The sequence below is a fragment of the Enhydra lutris genome, unplaced genomic scaffold (genome assembly GCF_002288905.1).
Source record: "Enhydra lutris kenyoni isolate GAN:26980312 unplaced genomic scaffold, ASM228890v2 scaffoldscaffold16, whole genome shotgun sequence".
NCBI classification, from domain to species: Eukaryota; Metazoa; Chordata; class Mammalia; order Carnivora; family Mustelidae; genus Enhydra; species Enhydra lutris.
The window spans coordinates 31872342-31894466 of NW_019154100.1; the positions used below are offsets into that span (position 1 = coordinate 31872342).

At 37.5% G+C, this 22125-nt stretch overlaps 1 protein-coding gene and 1 pseudogene across 2 annotated transcripts in view; one reads left to right on the top strand and one right to left on the bottom strand.

Annotated features, from left to right (window-relative positions):
* The window catches only part of LOC111147296 (AVL9 cell migration associated), a 61358-nt gene that overhangs the window by 8008 nt on the left and 31225 nt on the right, over positions 1-22125 (top strand). For both annotated transcript variants that reach the window (XM_022503254.1, XM_022503253.1), the window contains exons 2-4: positions 14797-14917; positions 16524-16609; positions 19593-19664. In XM_022503254.1, the coding sequence (XP_022358962.1) occupies positions 14797-14917; positions 16524-16609; positions 19593-19664 (279 nt within the window). The remainder of the gene's footprint in view (positions 1-14796; positions 14918-16523; positions 16610-19592; positions 19665-22125) is intronic.
* LOC111147198 lies at positions 365-6566 on the bottom strand (annotated as a pseudogene).

The following is a 22125-nucleotide window of genomic DNA, read 5'->3' on the forward strand; positions in this document are numbered from 1 at the left end:
TTTGTCTGATTTTAGTCATGCTTTTATATACCAAAATTGTGAAAATCTATGACTTTGCAGGGCTGGAACCTTAGCAGTGGAATAGTTTCTTTTAGGCCTTGGCATCATAGCTAACCAGGATGGGTGTCAACCTGTGTAATGGAAGTTTAGAAATAAGTGGAAGATTCTTTTGTTTTCTTTTAATTCCTCCCAGGTAGCTAGAAAGTGCCTAATAGGACCTAAATTTCTTTGGCTTAAGTCTTTGATTCCCTAGTAAAATGCTTGTTTTGTGAATAACCTTCTTCCTTATGATATAATGTGATTCATATCCTTTGAGGAGCATGGATTTTTGCTAGATGAGGGAAGTCTACAGAAGAGCTATGGTCTACTGGGGGTTGAGCACTACAAGAGGAAGATGAAGACATAGAGCAAGAGGAGTCTTCATAATTTTGAGAAAGACTGGCCCTATTATGTTCTTTGGTTAAGATACCATCAGGTTGGGGTGCCTGGGTGGCTCAGTGGATTAAAGCCTCTGCCTTCGGCTCAGGTCATGATCCCAGGGTTCTGGGATCGAGCCCCGCATCGGGCTCTCTGCTTGGCTTCCTCTCTCTCTGCCTGTCTCTCTGCCTACTTGTGATCTCTGTCTGTCAAAAAAAAAAAAAAAAAAAAGATACCATCAGGTTAAAAGCGTGATTTGTTCTTGGGATATTTTTAGAGGATGTTATTTAAATTGATATTTTGGGCAATTTTTAAAGCATTCCAGTTGTTTAAAAAAAAAAAAGCATTTCTTATGATTAGAAATAATATGTACTCACCAATAAAGAAGTGAGAAAACATAGAGGAAAAAAAGAAAAGAAAACTAACACTTGAAGTCCTATATCCTAAAGAAATCTGCTCTTAAGACCTTGGTGACTATCCCTCCTTTTTTTTTCCTTACAAATATACATAACTTTTTCTAATAACATTATACTGTAATCAAGTTCTATGACCTGCATTGTTATGTAACTGTGCCATTAGTATCTTGCATATTAGTAAATATTGAAATATAGCATTTTAAAGTAGCTAAATAGTATTTTGTGGAAATCTTAAATTTTTCTCCTTTTTAGAAACACAGGTGGTACTCCACATTTTTTGCGGTTTTGAATAATGCTACAAAGAACATCCTTGTGGTGGAATCATTGCTCCTTTTTGCCTGAATATGGAGATTTCATTTTAAGCCATCTTTTTTTCATGGAGATCTTAGTAAAACAGATTTTGAAGCAGAACATGCTGAACACAATTTAAGTTATAAGTTAGTCTGGATGATTCTGCCTTCATAACAAATGTTACTTGTACTGTGGCATTCCCAGTTTATTTTAACATATTTAGCATATGCCTTCTGACTCCTGCTGGGTTTTTGATAGAGCGCGTGATGACTGAGAAGTTAGCAGGCACTCTTCAATGTTGACCCAAACATGGAGTTGCAGTTTTCAGCTTTCCCTCCCTGCTTTCTTACTTGTTGCTTTTTTTCTTCCATAGACTGGGAAACCCCACCTTCTAAATATATTAGAACTGTGTCTGAAATAAAATGACTTAATCATAGGTTTTAAAGAAGACCTAAAGCCTTCTTGTTTTATGATAGTTGGTTAGTTGCTTTTCTTGCTTATTTCTGGTTCTTTACAGTGGTCTAGGTGATTGTCAGAAGTCTGACTTCTGAATAAACTATGTTTGGGTTAGATTTCAGATACGGTTTTCTGCATTTACAGTTTCTTCATCCAATTGATGCTCATTGTTGCAGGGTATATTAAGTATTTATATATGAGGAAATGACTGCAGGGCTGTTAATGAAACCTGTTCCTGCCCCCATGGCTCTCACTGGTGATAATCAGTAATTTGTTAGACTCTGATGGGGTTAGTGCACTACCACAAGTTGGAATCTTTTTTACCATGTGAAAGTTCAGTATAAAAATGTTAGGGGCACCTGGGTGGCTCAGGGTGTTAAGCCTCTGCCTTCGGCTCAGGTCATGATCTCAGGGTCCTGGGATTGAGCCCTGCATCGGGCTCCTGCAGGGAGCCTGCTTCCCCTTCTCTCTCTCTGCCTGCCTCTCTCTGCCTACTTGTGATCTCTGTCAAATAAATAAATAGAAAATCTTTTTAAAAATGTTAAAAAAAATAGGGGCGCCTGGGTGGCTCAGTGGGTTAAAGCCTCTGCCTTCGGCTCAGGTCGTGATCTCAGGGTCCTGTGATCGAGCCCCGCATGGGGGGCGGGGGGCTCTGCTCAGCAGGGAGCCTGCTTCCTCCTCTCTCTCTGCCCGCCTCTCTGCTTTGTGATCTCTCTCTCTGTGTCAAATGAATAAAATCTTTAAAAAAAATAAATAAATAAAAATAAAAAATGTTAAAAAATAAAATTACATATAAAAGATTGTTAAGGTAGAGTTCATTAAAATAAATTTATTTAAATCTTTTGTTAGGAAGTTTCTAATTAATTTTTTTCCTGCAAGAAAATAGTTTTTGAAACTGTGATATCATCTTTGTATATATTTTCAATAACCTACAGATAAACAATGCTCTATTTTTTTCCTCTCATCCAAAAAAGTGGTATCAGGGCACCTGGGTGGCTCAGGTCGTTAAGCAGCCAACAGGGTTTCTGCTCAGGTCATGAACCAAGGTCCTGAGATTGAGCCCCACCATGGGCTCCGCACGCAGCCCCGAGTCTGCTTAAGACTGTTTCCCTCTCCCTCTGCTCTCCCACACCCCGATATAAACAAATAGATCTTTAAAAAAAAAAGAAAAAGACCGGTTTCTGTCATTCTACCATGTTTTATACAAATCCTTGTCCTATCTCTTCCATTATAGAGGAACTTTGTATATAATATTTCTAATATTCCTTTGTACATTCAGCTCTGATAGATTCTCTTTTATCACTCTCTGTTTGAATAATAGAAAAGTGTATCTGGTAATTAAGATTCCCGAGTTTTAGCTTGGCCCTAATGGTTATTAGATGTGTAACCTAGGGCAAGTTGCCTGATGTTTATGGACTTCAGTTTCTTTGTCTATAAAGTGAGGATTCTAAGTACGTGATTGCTAAGATTCCCCTTCACTTACATTATTATAAAATGAAATAAAACATTTGCTAAATACCCATCATCAGAGCCTACATTCAGAAACATATGCTTCAATTCAACAGGCAGAACTAGTGTTTGTTGATAGCCGTCTGAACAGAAGAACTTTCTGAGATAATAATTCTGTGTCTTGATGGAGTAGTTGCCTGTAGCTGTATAAATCATCAAAATCAATGAAGTCTGTACACTTAAGATCTTAGCCTTTTATACTTTTTAATAACAACTCAAATCTAAGTGCTTAAAAGTTATTTTTTAGGGCTAGCTCAGTCTACAGAGCACGCAGCTCTTGGTCTTGGGGTTGTGAGTTCAAGCCCCATGCTGGTGTAGAGATTACTTAAAAATAAATCTCTAAAAATAAGGTTTTTTTAAACTTTTCTTCTTGTAAAAAACCACAAAATTCTGCATCTTTTTTTTTTTTTAAGATTTTATTTATTTGACAGACAGAGATCACAAGTAGGCAGAGAGGCAGGCAGAGAGAGGTGGAGAAGCAGGCTCCCCGCCGAGCAGAGAGCCTGATGCGGGGCTCAATCCCAGGTCTCTGGGATCATGACCTGAGCTGAAGGCAGACGCTTTAAACCCACTAAGCCACCCAGGTGCCCCATTCTGCATCCTTCAATACTTTTGAAAGGGCTATTTCACGGGTGCCTGGGTGGCTCAGTGGGTTAAACATCAGCCTTCGGCTCAGGTTATGATCTCAGGGTCCTGGGATCAGGTCCCTCATCAGGCTCCCTGATCAGCAGGGTGTCTCTTTCTCCCTCCCCTTCTGCCTCTCCCCATGCTTGTGCTCTCTTTTTCTCTCTCTCAAATGAATAAAATCTTTAAAAAAGCTATTTCAAAAACTATTATTAATACGATTTTCTTCATTTAAACTCCTACTTGTGCAGAGCTAAGACTTAGCAAAAATTCTCCATTTGCAGTCTTTGAATTTTGAGTGTTAAAAGCGTATAATTGAGAAAAAGAATAGCTCAAAGAAACGATGGCTCATTTTTTATGTCCGCTTTTTATGTATTATGTTAAATAAGCATGGTATCTTCAGAAATATAAAAGCTATAGCTTAATACAAAAACCCAGATATCTCTTGGATGCTAGTATAACTGGAAGCATAAATTTCCATTAAGTACAGTGATTTTCTCCACTCTTTGTAATCAAGTTGTAGCAACAATTCTAAATTCCATAAAACGTGCCCTAAATATAATTCCTGCCTTTGTGAATGACTTAAAAAACTAGTAAGAATTTATAGCAATATAAGGTTTAGTGACCATGCAATTTATCGTTGCTCTTCTATGAAAATATTATTAGCGATAGTATTAGCTGCCATTTATGGAATGTTTGCTATATACTGAGTACTATTAGATATTTATTATCCCATTTATTCCTCTCAATGCACCAAGGTTTCATTAGCCTTCTTTTATAGATAAGTAAATTGAGGTTTAGCAGTATTTGATTTTCTTAAGGTATAATTTATCAACAATAAAGTACACACAACTTCTGGGTGCAGTTTGATTGATTTTTACGTACACATGTGTGTAATCACCCTCCACATCAAGAGACCATTAATTCCAGCACTTCAGAAATTCCAGGCAGGCGCCTCCTCCTGGTCATGACTTGCCTGAAGGTTACCACTCTTCTGACCTATGTCACCATAGATTTGTGTCTTGTGTCTGATTTGTTTCACTCAATGTTATGTCTAAGATTGATCCATGTTGATTTTGTCAGTAATTTCTGTATAATATTGTATTTGTATGCCATCCTTGACCCTTTCTCCTATTAAAGGACATGTGAGTTGTTCCCAGTTTGGGGATATTACAAATAAAACATTTTACTTTAAAATTTAAGTGCTTGTTTTTTTTTTTTTTTCCCTTAATTATCAGGTTTAAGTTTATGAAAGTTGGGGTTTTTTCCATGTCATTATACACATTTGTGCTATATGACCAAAGTGTTTATTTTATTTGGAACCTAGGATAATATAGGAGTTCTAGATTTCTGTAATGTAAAAGGATCCTAGAGAGTAAAATATGTTTCAGGTCCTTCAAAACTATTTTTTACTTTTGAGTAAGACCTCATAATTAGCAAATACATTTGAGGCTATCTTTACCAAGTTTTACATAAAGTAGCACTACAAAAGTAATCTGGTATTATTGGAAATAAATGGCACTTTATTTTTCTGAAACACAAATTCATTGTTTCCATATCTGATGGCATTTCTGATTTGTGAGTTGTAGATCTGCAAATAATGGTATTTCAAAGAATGCCAAATCCTTATAATAAGGCTATATATTCTTAGATATATTTGAGGTGAATGGAGATGAATATTTACTAGTAGAGTTTCTCAATTTCACTCTTCATATATAGTTAAAGATTTTTCCTTTCTGGAAGAAATAATTTTAAAAAGAGCATGGCTTTGTAAAATCTATTATAGACTTTTAATTGGCTGTGTATATAGTTTCATGTTAATGAATGTGTATGTTTATGTAAAGTTTCAGTAGTTTTAAAGTAGAAAAACAGGATAATGAAGTCTTAAGTGCCTTTAGTATGAAAATCAGCTTCCCATATATTATGTAGTTAATATCGATACCAGCAAAATATCTTGTTCTTCCACATAATAGTCTTTTGTTTTTAAAAATTTATTTGAGATACAGAGAGAAACTCAAGAACCCGAGATTGAGTCACATGCTTTGCTAACTAAGCCAGCAAGGCACCCCTAAAAAAATTCTCTATTTAAATTAAAATACACATCATCTGTTTGTTTTTTTTAGTAATCCAAGTACCTCAACTGTCTTTTTCTTTTTTGTTTTTTGTTTTGTTTACAGTCTTGAGGTCTTTTAATTTTTTTACACTTATCCTGCCATGAATTTGTAGGGAATGGGTTCCAGCAGCTCAGGCTCCTTTCCATTGGTTCCAGCAGCTCAGGCTCCTTTCCATTGGTTCTCACAGAGTGTGCTTCTCTGGGTGGAGCAGACTAGCGCTTCAGCTGAACCAAAGTACCTTTCTCTTTGGCTTCCTTTTTCGGATAATTTTCCTTCACATGCTTTAGGAAGCTATCTCAGCTCTTTGAGTGCTCAATATGTCTGGTACATAGGGGCACCTAGCGGCTCCCTCAGTTAAGCATCTGACTCTTGATTTTGGCTCCTGTCTAGTTCTCAGGGTCTTGAGTTCAAGCCCTGTATTGGGCTCCATGCTGAGCATAGAGCCTACCTAGAAAGAAAAAATATATATCCAATACTTACATTAATTCTCTTGGCAAGAGTCTTGCCCTTTGTCTACAATGACAACAGCATGCTGGGTAACACTGTAGACTCTTCCAATGTTGCTGTGGTAACGTTTGTGGGGCATTTTGTTTTGAATAGTGCCAATTCCGTTCATGTCCACGATATCACCTTTCTTGTAGATTTGCATGTATATGGCCAAAGGAACAACTCCGTGTTTTTGAAAGGCCTAGAGAATAGAGCTGGTGCCTCTCTTCTTTCCCTTTGTGTCGGTCATTTTGGTGAATGACTGGAAGATGACTGTTCCAGTTGAAAGGCCCAAGTATCTCATCTTAAATAAAGGAATGTGGAATAGTATAATAGTTCTTTAATTCTAGGAAAAATAGAACTGGCAGCCTTTATTGACTTAAAGATAAAAAAGCACATGTTTTAAACTAAGATACTTGTTTCATTTAATTTTTGTTTTGTTTCCATTTAATTTTAAAAATGGTAAAACTTAGTTTTGTTAGAGCTCAATAGTACCATTGCATTTTTACAGTATACACTTTATTTTTCTAGGCATCCAGAGCGCTCGTGAAACTATAAAATAATGTATCGTGCTGAGGTAGAAGAGTGCTAAGCACAGTCTGTTTCAGAAATAAACAGATGACAAGTATAGTCATTTGCCAACTTTTTAAGAGACTAAAAGAGGTAAAGTGCCAGTTCTCTTGTAATGTTGACTCTTCTAGAGATTTGGCAAAGCAAATAATTTTGAGAAGACATGTCTCCTAGTAGAAGACATGTTTTTCTTTAAAGAGAAAAATAGGAGAAGGCCTTGACTTTGGTGCCTAAGTGTTTTAACTGTTAAGAAAACAAACACCCATGCTTCTGAGTGAAGGGTGGGTGGAATCCTTGAGGTGCCTAGAAAGGGAGCAGAGGCAGAGCACTGACGCAGCATCTCTAGGAAGCATACCTCTGTGCCGTCAGTATCTGTGAGCACTACAGATGTATTTGATTTGTGTGCTGTATGGCATGGTGGCTTCTATTAGTTGGACGGTTCCCTGACAGTGGAATGGATGTTTCATTGTTAGAAAGCAAACAGAGGATACTTTTGAAGTACTCAGAGTTCACACCAGGGTACTATGTTACTGTTTTGTTGTTTTCTCAGTCTTTTGTATACTGAGAACCACATGAATGCAATCTGAGTAATGGACACCTTTTTTTTTTTTTTTTTTTAAAGTAGGCTCCGTGCCCATTATGGGGCTAGAACTTATGACCCTGAGATAAAGAGTCACATATTCTACTGACTTAGCCAGCCAGGTGTCCTGAGGGGACACCTTTACAGTTTGCTTTATAAACTCTGAAAATGGGTGGTAATTTTTTTTTTTTTTTACGATTTTATTTATTTATTTTACAGAGATCACAAGTAGGCAGAGAGGAAGAAGCAGGCTCCCTGCCGAGCAGAGGGCCCAATGCAGGGCTCGATTCCAGGACGCTGAGATCATGACCCAGACCGAAGGCAGAGGCTTAACCCTCTGAGCCACCCAGGCGCCCCTGGGTGATAATTTTTTTACCATTCATGGTGTGAACAAACATTACCATTTCTTATACAGTTCATTTAGCCTTTAGAAAAATTGTCTTTTTATTCCTTGAGATTAGAGCATCTTTTTTTTTTTTTTTAAAGGATTTTATTTATTTGTTTCATAGAGAGTGAGTTAGAAAGGGAACACAAGCATGGGGAATGGGAGGAGAGAAACAGGCTCTCTGCTGAACAGGGAGCCTGATGTGGTGCTCAATCCCAGGACCCTGGGATCATGACCTGAGCCTACGGCAGCCGCTTCACAACTGAGCCACCCAGGCGCCCTGTGATTAGAGCATCTTTATTCTGCTTTCACGTTTTAGAAATCAGCTGTTGTCTCTTTCCCGCTCTTCTGTTATAGCCATGGAAGTATGTAAACTACTACTACTACTAATTGGGATAAAAATAAACTCAGTCCCCCAAAATACCCTCACTTGAGATGCCAGTCCTGGGTCCCCAGGCTGCCTGTGCCTCTCTCCAGTTTAGCTACAAATTCAAGGGTTCTCATACCCCCATCTCAGGCTCTGTAATTTGCTGGAACAACTAGAACTAAGGAAAACCGCTTACCTTTACTGGTTTATTATAAAAGACACAACTCTGGAGTAGCCAAATGAAAGAGATGCATAGGACCAGGTGTGGTGGTTGGGGTACGAGCTTCTATGACCTCACTGGAAATGCTACCGTCCTGGCACCTCATTGTCTTCACTAGGCCAGAATCTCCCTGAATCCCACTGTTTAGAGGATTTTATTGAAGTTTCATTACATAGGCATGATTGATTTAGTCATTAGTTACTGGTGACTATACATAATCTCCAGCCCCTCTGTCCTTCCTGGAAGTCTGTCTTTCTGGTGACCAGGCCCCATCCTAAGGCTTTTTAGTAGACCCACCACCACCAAGTCCCCTCGTTAGAGAAACGCAGATACAGTTGAAATTGTCTTGTAAATAACAAAAGGTGCTCCTTCACCCATGAAATTCCAGGGTGTTAGGAGTTGTAGGCCCAGAACCAAGGACAGGACCCAGTGTATATTTTTTATTATGCCTTACTTGAATAGTAATAAACAGTTTATAAAGATGTAAGAGAAAAAAAGAAACAGAAAAAAGTGTTCAGCAGTAGAGGATTGATTAAAACTTGAAACGATACTAAATCACCATGAAAATTTTGTGTATGTGTAGACAGAGAACAGAGTTTGTGTGAATTGTTCTGAATTTGATGAGCATCTTCAGCAGTTTCCAAATGCAAGAATTTGTTGGTAGCAGATAACACAGCCGAAGAAAAGAATTCGAGCGAGCTGACAACACAGTGCAGGCAGTGTACAACTTATGAAAAAGTTGTGTCCCAAAAGTTAGCTGTTTGAACTTTTGAATATAGGGCTCGCTTTGGCGGCACATATGCTAAAATTGAAATTTTTAATACATTCCCCCTGTCAAGGAACAAAAATTCAACAGAGTAAATGTGAATATCTAATTAGCTTTATTAAGCGATTTGTTGAATGGGGTAGCATCCTATCTAGTAAGTAGTGGAGAACTCCAAAGAGTTGTACAAAATGGAAGGATTTTATAGAAGGCGGGTAGGGCAAGGAAGTTATTTGCAAAAGAAAAGGAAGGATTATTCCAGGGCAGGTCACTTTACCTTCGGAGAAAGGCAGGGTGTTCTGTTAGGTGAATTCTTCATCTTCCTTTGCAGGATAGAGAGGGCCGATATGACAGATTACCTGAAAGGGTGATGATCAGAAAGTTCCAGACTCACTAGTTAAGACTGCATCTTCAGAGAGGTTGAAATTTATGATTAGGTTAGGTATTAAGCCCGGTTTGAGGACTTGGCCTAAGTGGCTTGGGCCTGGGGGTTTCCTTTTAACACCTCAAAGAAACAGTATTCTAAGTACTCTGGGCCCAAGTCAGCCTAAAGTCAACCTAATTTTAGCCATGGAATTCTTGGAGTATATGTAGTATCAACACTTAACAACAATTTTATGAGTTGATTTCATTTTAAGTTCCAGCTAGAGTCATACAAAACATCTTCATTCAGTAGAATGAGGAGTTGGAAGAATATATTGAACATAGCAAAGCATCAGATATCAAACTCCAGCTTAAACAAGTTGGTAACTTGTTAACTAAATCTTCAGAAAAGAAGACAGATTTCTGTATCTCTGTATATATATCTTTGTGTCCCAAGAGTCTAGGATGGAAATAAGATTTCTTCAAAAGCTAGAAGCTGTTTGTGGTTTTCTTTTCTTTCTTTCTTTTTTTTTTTTTTAACTCTAAAAGCAATGCATATCCATTTAAAAATAAATAGTAGTTTACTTAAAAGTAAATTATAATCTCAGTTTATTGCCAAGTGATGCAGAAAAATTATGTGTATGCACATGCAACACAGTTTGTAAAGCACATGTGGCCAAAAAATTAGCAGTTTGTGAATATAGATGAAGTTTATAAGGTTGTTTATATTCTTTCAACTTCTCTGTAAGTTTGAAATTTTTCTAAAAAAGAAGATGGACATTAAAAAAAACCAGAAATCAGGAATATTCCTTTATCTCCAATCCCCAACCCTATTCACCCTCCAGAGGTAAACTGTTAGCAGTTAAGCTTGTATCTTTTCAAGCAAGTTTTTAAAACACTGATTTAGAAAGATACAGTAGTATAGTTTTTTAAATAAATGGAATCATCGTATATGTAGGATTATACTATATTTACTGATACTGTGCTTGCTTTTTTTTTTTTTTTTTAAGATTTTATTTATTTATTTATTTCGCAGACAGAGATTACAAGTAGGCAGAGAGGCAGGCAGAGAGAGGAGGAAGCAGGCTCCCTGCTGAGTAGAGAGCCCGATGGAGGGCTTGATCCCAGGACCCTGAGATCATGACCTGAGCCGAAGACAGAGGCTTTAACCCACTGAGCCACCCAGGCGCCCCATGCTTGCTTTTTAAACAACAGTATGTATTAGTTTTCCGTTGCTCTGTAATAAATTACCACAAACTTAGCAACTTAAAATAACACAAATATAGAATTCAGGAGGTTAGAAATCAGAAATGGGTTTCTCTGGGCTAAAATTAAGCAGGGCTGTGTTTCTTCAGGCCACTTAGGGAAAATCGATTTTCTTGTTTTTTCCCTACCTTTTAGAGTCTTCTTCCATCCTTGGCTCATGGTTCCCTCCTCAGTCTTCAGAACATCTTGAAGCTTAGCATCTTCAGATATCTTTGACACCTCTCTCTTAAAAAGACCCTTGGGAAATCAGTGGCCCACCTCAATAACCCCCATCTTAAGATCTTTAATTGTGTCTGCAAAGTCCCTTTTGCTTTGTAAGGTAACATACAGACAGATTTCAGGGATAAGACATGGACGTTTCTGGAGGGCTTTTATTTTACCTACCACACTACATACCATACCTAGCTTGCTTTATAAGTATATGTGAATCTAACATTCTTTTTAACAACTGTATAGAACAGATATAAAATTTGTGTAATCACTCTTATGAATATTTAGGTTTCCAATTTTAATGTGATGATAAGTCCTGCTAGGAACATTTTTGTACATATCTGTATGAATATATCCATGTATCTGTGGGATAAATTCCTAAAACTGAAATTGCTGAATCAAAGGGTGTATGTGTTATTGATTTGATAGTATTGCCAAATTGCCTTCCAAACTGATGCACCAATTCACATTCCCATAGCCAAGCCTATTTATTTACCCATACTCTTGTAAACACAAAATAATAATCTTTTTCATGTTTTTCAATATATGAGTAAAAATTTCTTTTATTCCAAATTGCATTTCCATCATTAAAAGTGAGGTTGAGCATTGTTGTTCTACTTTCTTTTGGAATTTCATATTAAACATTTGGACATAAAGAGCAACGTACTTCATGATGGACTTGTGAGAATTTGGGTCCAGAATGTTTGTATTTACTTAAAAGCATATTTACACTATACTAAACATTTTTTAAATAACTAGCTATACATTAAGGTTAGTGGCTTCCCAAAAGGAAACATGTTGTAATAATTACCCAGACTTCTTAATAATAAGTGTATATTGGGCTTTGTTGTTGATTACATAAAATATAATGATTTATTTCCTTATTTCTAGGTTTTGTTTTGGCTTTTTGGTGTTGAAGTAATTCTGAATTGGGATTTTTTTTTTAACTCTGTAACTACCAGCTTCATAGTATCAACTTTGAATATGTCTCCATTACTTCTTTGTCACATTGCACCTTCTTCCACACAATATGTGAAACCTCTGTGATACATAGAAAAGATGCAGAGAAACATGAAATGTAATTTGAGATTATCTGTACTCAGCCTTCAGCCAATTAATCTTAAATGACTGATCTCTGAGAGAAAAGTTAGTCCGTCCATAACCCAAACCTTTAAAAAATCCTTTCAAACTGAAAACAGTGATTTCTTCTGAAAGTGGGGGCAAAAAGATGACTAGATGGCTAGAGTGGTAGTGTCAGGGGTGGGAGGGAGTCTTCTCAGTGAAAGAAGTATCTTTAAGGATTTTGGATTAAGGATTTTGAGTATCTTTAAGGATTGTAAATATGGAACTAGGTCACCTATTTAAAAGTCATTTTGAAAGCCCTTTTGTAATTCTCATGCGACTCAACTGATAGCTTGATTCATTCCACTAAAGTGTGGGAAGATAAACCATCATATCTTTCCACATTAAAGGTAGGATCTAAAAGTGACTCTTAATCTCACGTTCAACGTTAGTGAATACAATTGACCCTTGAACGATGTGGCAGTTAGAGATGCCATGTATAACTTTTTTTTTTTTTTTTTTAAGATCTTATTTATTTGACAGGGAGAGAGATCACAAGTAGGCAGAGAGTCAGGCAGAGAGAGGGGGAAGCAGGCTCCCTGCTAAGCAGAGAGCCCGATGCGGGGCTTGATCCCAGGACCCTGAGATCATGACCTGAGCTGAAGGCAGAGGCTTAACCCACTGAGCCACCCAGGCGCCCCGCCATGTATAACCTTTGACTCCTCCAAAATTTTACTAATAGCCTGTTGACTGGAAGCCTCACTGACAACATGGACAGTTGATTAATACATATTTTGGATATTATTTGTGTCATATACTGTATTCTTACAATAAAGTGGGCTAAAGAAAATGTTAAAATCATACAGAAGTGAAAATACAGTACTGTACTATATTAAAATTTGCCTATATGTTGACCTGTGTGGTTGAAAACTATATTCAAGGAACAACTGTATATTATTATTGCATTATAAATTCCTGTATAAATATATATATATTTTTAAAGATTTTATTTATTTGACAGACAGAGATCAGAGGTAGGCAGAGAGGCAGGCAGAGGGAGAGGAGGAAGCAGGCTCCCCACTGAGCAGAGAGCCCCAGGACCCTGGGATCATGACCTGAACCGAAGGCGGAGGCTTAACCCACTGAGCCACCCAGGTGCCCCTGTATAAATGTATTTTGAAAGAAAATTAAATGTAAATCACCTAGAACTTCTAAGTCAATATAATAATCCAAATCCTGTGCATTTAATTCTTCTTTCCTCTCCAAAAGTCTCGTTGAAATAACAAAAATAGAAACACAGAGAAAATGCTGATAAACTCAGGTAATTGGAGACTGAAAGTGTACTAAAACTGTTATTTCTAAATGACATAGTGTTGGAAAGATTTCATTGAACTTTTCATTGATGAATTCTCAATATTAAAAAATTATCTGAAACTTTGATTAATGCCCACCCATTCTCCTGCCATTCTCCTGCCAACCCATCATCAAAAATATAGCTCAGAGAGGTGCCTGGGTGGCTCAGTGGGTTAAAGCCTCTGCCTTCGGCTCAGGTCATGATCCCAGGGTCCTGGGATGGAGCCCCGCATCGGGCTCTCTGCTCAGCAGGGAGCCTGCTTCCCTTCTTCTCTCTCTTTCTGCCTTCGTCTCTGCCTACTTGTGTTCTCTGTCAAATAAATAAAATCTTTAAAAATATATATATATAGCTCAGAGCTACAAGTATTATGAGCAAGGGAGCCAATTGATGAGAAGCAAACCTAGATCTTGGCTCAAACTTCTCATTCGTCTTTGTTGGACCTCTTCAATTCAGTAGGATGTTGGTTTTTCTCAGGGCTTCATGGTTGTTTGATGATAATTCACAAATGTAAATCTCCAATCTTGTCACTACCACTTTACCTGCTATCCTCCTATGCATATTAAAATCTGAACACCTTTAAATCAGGGGAAAAGACTTACAAATCTTTCCTCCTCTTACTCCTTTTTTCTTCTTATGTATAGTAGGTTTGCTGAAAATGCCAAATGGCATCAGTAAGTGTAGCTTATCCTTACATCTGTCATTCACAGTCTAAAAGTATTTTTGCCAGGGGACGTCTGGATAGCTCAGTTAGTTGAGCATTGGACTCTTGATTTTGGCTCATATCGTAATCTTAGGGTCATGAGATCCAGCCCTGTTGTTGGCTCTGAGCTAAATGTAGAGTCCACTTGGGATTTTCTCTCTCTCCCTCTGCCCTCCTCCCCATGCGCACTCTCTTGCTCTCTCTAATTTTTTTTTTTTTTAAGATTTTGTTTATTTGCTAGAGAGACCAGAGAGAGTGAGTACAAGCAGGGTAGGCAAAAGGAGAAGCAGGCTCCCTGTTGAGCGAGGAGCCTGATGTGTGGGCCTCAATCCCAGGACCCTAGGATCTTGAGCTGAGCCAAAGGCAGACGCTTAACCAACTGAATCACCCAGGCATCCCTAAAGTAAATAAATCTTAAAAAATTGTTGCTGCCAGGGCACCCGAGTGGTTCAGTGGGTATGGGCTTGAGATACTGACTCAGGTCATGATCACATGTGTTGCACTCCACACAGCGGGAAATCTGCTTGAGAGTTTTCTCCCTCTCTCTCTCAAACAATCTTTCTTAAAGTATTTTTGCCTATCAGGATAAAATGCTCCCTTGATCATGATAAAACCTTTTGGCTAATATTCCTTACTATTTTAGGTTGAATTCTCTTACCCGCCCCTGATTCCAGGAGATGGTCATGACAGCCCCACTTTACCTGAAGAATGGAAGTATTTGCCCTTCCTTGCCTTACCAGATGGCGCACACAACTACCAGGAAGGTATGTAAACAATGGAGCAATTAGTAGGTGCCTTTTTTTTTTTTCTAATTTACCAAGACATCTTAGAGTCTAAGTATTTTGGTAAATGAAAGGCCTTTGGCTTCTTGTGACTACTCATAAAATATTTAAATGCTTGTTTTGAGATGACTAGTCATGCACTAGAAGATTTCCAGAGGAGTGCTGGGTTTATGTTGGTAATGTTAATGAGCGTTAGCTATTCTTTTGCCAGGAGAGCAAAGTAAGTGGCCAGATTAGGACATGTGCTACTGGTAGCACTTGCTTTTATCCTCAGACTCCTTTCAGAGGGAAACTAAAGGGCTTAGCTGTACTAGCTACCAATTGACTAGGGCTCTAGCTGCAGACATACTGATTAGTACTCCAGTGCCCACCTGGGATTACCTCTCCACCCCTGGAACCACTGCTATTACAGTGCTCTGCTTAAAAGTTAACATGCAAGGGGTGGCTAGCTGGCTTAATTGGTAGAACGTGCAACTCTTGATTTTGGGTAAGTTCAAGCCCCATGTTGGGTGTAGGGATTACTTAAAAATAAAATCTTTTTTTATTTTTTTAAAAAGATTTTATTTATTTATTTGGCAGACAGAGATCACAAGTAGGCAGAGAGGCAGGCAGAGAGAGGGGGGAAGCAGGCTTCCCGCTGAGCTGAGAGCCCAATTCGGGACTCGATCCCGGGACCCTGAGGTCATGATCTGAGCCGAAGGCAGAGGCTGAACCCTCTGTGCCACCCAGGTGCCCCAACCTACAGAAAAATTGAAAGAATAGTATAGTGGATACCCCACAAATTATATTTATGTGTGTGTACAGTTTTGCCTCTCCTATTTGAAAGTCTAACACCATGTTGCAGACATTATGACAGTTTACCTCTAAATACTTCAGCATGCACTCTTAAGAATAATAAGCTCATTAGGATAATTTCCAGTACCATTATGACAGCTAAGAGATTTAATAGTAATTCAATAATCGTCTTAATTATCTAATCTGTGTTCAAATATCTCCAGTTATTCTAAGAATTTCTTGGATCTATCCAAGATTCATGTGTTACCTTTTGTTTGTATGATTCTCTACCTCTTTCAATCTGAAATAAAGTATATTCTTTTTTGTGAAAATTTTTTAAATTTAAATTCAGTTAACATAATGTATTATTAGTTTCAGAGGTAGAGGTCAGTGATTCATCAGTCTTATATAATACCCAGTGTTCCTTAGATCCCATGTGCTCCTTAATGTTCATCACCCAGTTACTTCATTCCCCATTACCCCCTTCCCTCCAGCAACCCTCAGTTTGTTTCCTATGATTAAGAATCTCTTATGGTTTGATAAAGTATTTTCTGAGATAAATAATTATAGTTTCAGTTTTAACCTGTTATATAATTCAGCCCTGTGGGCTTTTTGAGAATGTGCATGATTGAATACATAGTAAAGCAATAAGATGAATTCTAAGAAACCAGTGATGCTAGAAGTAGGTATGACACGGGTTCCTTGTTACATCATCATTTTGGTTATAATTAACTGTATATAATATTTCAGTTTACATTATTTATTAATAAGGATAATTCACTTTGGTATTTACATTTTTCTGTGTATCTCTTAGATACTGTCTTTTTTCACTTGCCACCCAGAAATGGAAATGGAGCCACAGTATATGGTATCTCCTGCTATCGACAAATTGAAGCCAAGGTATGATAGTTACAATGAACAACAACAACAAAACACTGATATTATTTTAGATTTTTATAAACAATTTGAAGTTGTTTTCCCTGTAGTACCAGTTTATTCACATTACTGTTTTTGTAAGTTGACATGGGTAACTATAATTACCAAAAAACATTTTGCCCATTGTTTTTATATAGCAATACCTAAATTATCCATTTGTCTTCAAAATACTGTATTTAAACTTTTATCGTGTTCTTCAATTTTCTTTTCTAGTATTTGGTATATAATTTTAGAAAAATGAAGTGATAATGTATGTTGTTCTTTAAGCAGCTGTTTACAATTAGTGGAAGGTACTTTAGTAGCTTTGAAATACGTGCATTTTGTCTTAATTATCTACACCTAAGGTTTTGTTGATTCTTAAATTACCTGCCAGCCAATTCCTGAATACTGTAATAACTCTAATTAATAAATTAAGCCAAGATGGGTAGCTTCCCCTTTCATGCTGGTTTGCTCCTGAGCAGCACTAGTTTTTTGTGGTGAAGATACTCTGAGTAAAAATCTCTTGTCTATCATGACATCATTAATACTCTAAAGTAGTGAGTGTTTCTCAACGTCACTGTACATTGGAGTCACCTGGAGAGCTTCAACTACTAGAGCTGACTGGGTCCCAGCTCCAGAAACTTTGATTTAATGTTCTGGTTATCAGGAGTTTTTAAAAGCTCCTCGGGTGATTGCATTATGTAGCCAAGATTGCAAACCACTGCTCTAAAACAGTGATTTTTAACCGGAATTACCTGGAGACTTTTTTTTTTATTTTTTCTAAAGATTTTATTTATTTATTTGACAGAGGGAGAGAGATCACAAGTAGGCAGAGAGGCAGGCAGAGAGGGAGGAAGAAGCAGGCTCCCTGCCGAGCAGAGCCGATGTGGGGCTCGATCCCAGGACCCTGGGACCATGACCCGAGCCGAAGGCAGAGGCTTAACCCACTGAGCCACCCAGGCGCCCCCCTAGAGACTTTTTAAATACACACCTGGCCTTTCCTTCTGCTGTGACTAAATTAGAATATCTGGGAGTAGAGCTTAGGCAATTATAAGTTTTAAAAGCTTCCTCAGGTGAATAATTAACTTGATCTTTTAATTTATGTTAGCTTTTTATAATGACCACTTCAATCATGCAAATAAATTAAAAGAATTGTATGATGAACACCTGTATGCTCACCATCTAGATTCAACAAATGTCAGCATTCTAGCACACGCACTTTGAGAATGTGTCTGTATTTTTCCCTAAGTCATTTCAAAATAAATGGCAGGTGTAAATTCCATCTTAAAGTAGTTAACGACTGTAAAATCGCCCTTCATGCACAGGGCCTGGAACATCGGACACACTTAGTAAAATATTTATGGAATGAGTAACTGGATTTAAAGATAAAGATAAACCTGAGAGTAAGAGTTAGTCTGATAGCTTTGTACGTTTGATTGCTTCGTATACTGTTACCCTTAATGTTTCTCTGAGATGAACTGAATTGCCCCCCGCAATCCTGTTCTTGGATAACTGTTCCTTTTACCGTCATCTCCTATAGGTTGTGTAAGCACTAGTAAAATTCTCCAAAGCTGTCAACATTAACAACAGTTGTCATGCTCTGCATAGCCTTTAAATGGCATTTCATACTGCCTGTCTTCCTCACCCCCTGGGTCTGACACACTCGCAGTATATGGAGGTTGCCATTTTCTCCAAATTTTTCTATCCTCATCCGATAACCAGAGGGATAAGACAGGTACCAGAAGGACCTAGAGTGTAGGAGAAAGACTGATTCCCTTTGAATGAAAGTGAGACCTGATAGATGAGTCCGGTCAAGGCAGAGAGGTAGAAAACAGATTGAGGGAAAGTTCTCTGTCCTTGACTTAGTTTAATGAAGAGTCGTCAGTCATCAGCCAGTTGAAGACACTGAGGTTCCTTTGTCCTTAGGACAGGTCCAAGGAGGTGTCAGGCAGTAGTACACTACAGAGGGGAAGAATAGTTCTTACTTTCCTCACAGAATTATCTGAGGTTGATCAAATGAAGGCTTGTTCCTTACTAGCAGAGAACTATAGACATCTCATGTGGTCATCCTCAGAATCCTCAAGGCTCAGGGCTGGGCTGCAATACCAGTTTGCCAGGATAAAGTCCGGGCAGCATAGAATAACCACCTTATCTTCTCTACACTCTGTATGGCCTGGCTGTGCAGGTGGGGAGAAGTCAGTCTAATTAAAGATTGTGCAGTTCCTAATGACAAGTGCCAAGAGGTTATGATACAGGTTTCTTGGGTCTGATGTACAGTGTGAATAAATGCTTGCAGCTCTTAGCCCTTTTCGATCAATGAAGCACTTTTTTATTAATATTTTTCTTAGTGTGTAAAGGAGGAACTGTAACTCTCTGTAGCTGTACATATAACCCTTTTCTCCTAAAGAGGAGTCAGTCAGTGCTCCTGTATTTTTCATTTTTGGTCAAAGCAGGAAGTAAATACTTTAGAACTGTTAAATATATAAATAAAGTGAATAAAGTTTAGTGTTCTACATGGTAGCATTTGCTAACACACACGAAAAAAAGAACAACCACCTTAACAAAACTGTTGCCAGTTCTTCCATCTTGGGAGTTTTTGTCATGTCTTAAACTAACCTCTTCTCACAGGAACAGTAGTCTCTGAAAGGGTGCCCATTTTCAAACCAGAATCAAGGACATTTGATTTGCATTATGGGTGTGGCAACTTACATAGAAAGTATTCTCCATCATACAGTAAGTTCCTTGAGAGTAGGGATTATCTCTTGCGGTTACATTCCTAGTGCCTACCAGATTCTAGAACAAAGTTTCCTGGCTGACTCAGTCAATAAATATTTTCTGAGATTCTCAATATATTTAGAGTTTAACTAAAGGTAAGAAATTTTTTCTGTCTTCCTGCTATTATTATGTTGAAAGATGATGATTTTAAAATATCTCTATGGAATATTTCTAATAATGACTGTTCACATAGGCATTGAAAGTACGGCAAGCAGATATCACCAGAGAGACCGTTCAGAAAAGTGTCTGTGTTCTAAGCAAGTTGGTAAGAGACCAAATAACTTGTTAATGTGTTTGTTAAAAATTCATGGCAGATTTTTACATGAGAATAAGGCACTATTAGAATAAGGAGAGATTTATGGAAACAGTAATAGATTAAAATTCATTAGGGGCTCTTATTTATTGTCGTGCATCTCCTGTTTCTCTTTGCCTTTCAGCAGTGTTATTCTCATTTGCCCCTCTATCCACAACTAGATAAGACGAAGGAAATCTCCTAGCTAGGTATTCAGAAAAGAGGTTGACACTTGACCAAAATGAGGTAGCTAATATATTTCATTTATCCGTTTTTATTTTATTTTTAAGACTTCGGGTAAATAATGTATTACTAAAACTCAAAATATCATAAGCGCTCAGATTTTATTGATGATTTAAAATACATGACTCTTGCTATGAAAAATTGTAACCTTAACCTGCTCTTTAAAAACTTAAAATTTGGGGGGCTTTTGGGGTGGCTCAGTGGGTTAAGCGTCTGACTCTTATTTCAGCTCAGGTCATGATTTCAGAATTACTTGAGATTGAGCTCAGGGTGGGGCTCTGCACTCAGCAGGAAGTCAGCCTGGGATTCTCTCTCCCTCTGTCCCTCCCCGTGCTCCTGTGGGCATGCTCTGGACTCTCTAAAAATTAAATAAAATCTTTAAAAAACTTAAAATTTTTGAGGAACAGAAATGACATAATGAATTGTACAATAACGTACTTTAAAATTGCTTCATCTGTGTACAGGTTGATCAGATGCAAGTGTATATTTTAACTTTTATTTTTTGAAGAAAATATATAACATCTCTTACTTTTCATAGCTCTTCGTTAAATCATTGTAATGTTCCTTTTTTTTTTAAACTAATGGGATAATAACACCTTTACAAATAACATCAAATGACTAATTCTACATGTAAATATAATCTCCCAAATCTCCTTTATGAGGAGAAAATCTAGATCTCAATCATATTAATTATCTTATAGCCATATGATTACTGAATACAGACGTTTCTGCATTTAACCTAAATCAAAATGGAGACTCTTTCATTTGCTTAGTCACCAAATGTATGTAGGTTTTGTTTAATTATTTCTTCTGTATTTCCCAGTTTCTTTCTTTTCTTTCTTTCTTTTTTTTTTTTTTTTAAGATTTTATCCATTTGAGAGACAGCTTGGGGAGGGGGTGCAGAAGGAAAAGGGGAGGGAGAAACAGACTCCCCACTGAGCAGGGTACCCAAGACAGGGCTCGATGCCAGGATCCTGAGATCGTGACCCGAGCTGAAGGCAGTTGCTTAACAGACTGAGCCACCTAGGGTGCCCCTGTCTTGTCCAATTTCTTATATCCACAGACACTTTAAATGTACTTTGCTTCATATATGTTGAATTTTGCAAAATAGGATTTCTTTGGGCTTTTACTACTAAGCTTAAAAAAAACCCTAAATAATAATAGTTTATACTGTGAGACTTAATAATAAGATTTTGAGGATCAGATATTGCTTCCAAGATCATAATTTTAAATAAAGGACAAGAATAGACTTCTTAAAAAAAAATGGTTGTTAAAGACCCCACTATCAGAACATTGGTAGATTGCACCTAGATAGTTTCCAGAAGGATAGCCTAAAAAGTAGACATCAGTGAATACTTTTTTTATACTGGGCCAGATGATCAAGGTATAGGAGTACCAGATATTAAAGCAAGTGTGACATGCTGAAAGACATCCTGAGTAATCTTTCTTCAAAGAAGAATTATAATAACAGTAAATACCATTCATCAGGTCCCTGTAGGTCAGGTATTAATCCTATACCAGATACTTTTTAGATGTAATTGTCATTTGAATCCTCATATAAAAGCAGTGAGATCTAAGTATTTATTGCTCTTATTTTACAAATAAAGATGAGCGAAAATAGATCTCTCATAAACTTATTATGTGATAAAATTGGGATGAAAATCTGATTTTAGCAGTCTTTAAACAGCATAAGGGATGGGGGAGCTAGCTCACGCAAAAGCGTTTGGTGGTTCATAGTGATTATAGTCTTTATATATAAAAACATGAAAATATATATAAAATATATATTTAAAATATATAAAATGTGACTATATATTTTTTTTAAGATTTTATTTATTTATTTGACAGACAGAGATAACAAGTAGACAGAAAGGCAGGCAGAGAGAGGGGGGGAAGCAGGCTCCCTGCCAAGCAGAGAGCCGGATGGGGGCTTGATCCCAGGACTCTGAGATCATGCCCTGAGCCGAAGGCAGAGGCTTAACCCACTGAGCCATCCACGTGCCCATATATTAAATAATTTAGATGGTAATAATATATTAACAGGGATATTGGTGGGGGGAGCTCTTCCGGTATTGTTTTAATTAATTAGAGTATATATACAACATGGTCTCTGCATTCTTAGAAGAACACAGAAATCAGGAAACATCTAGGAAAGAACATTGAAAATAAAAAGGATGGAAATAGTAGAAGA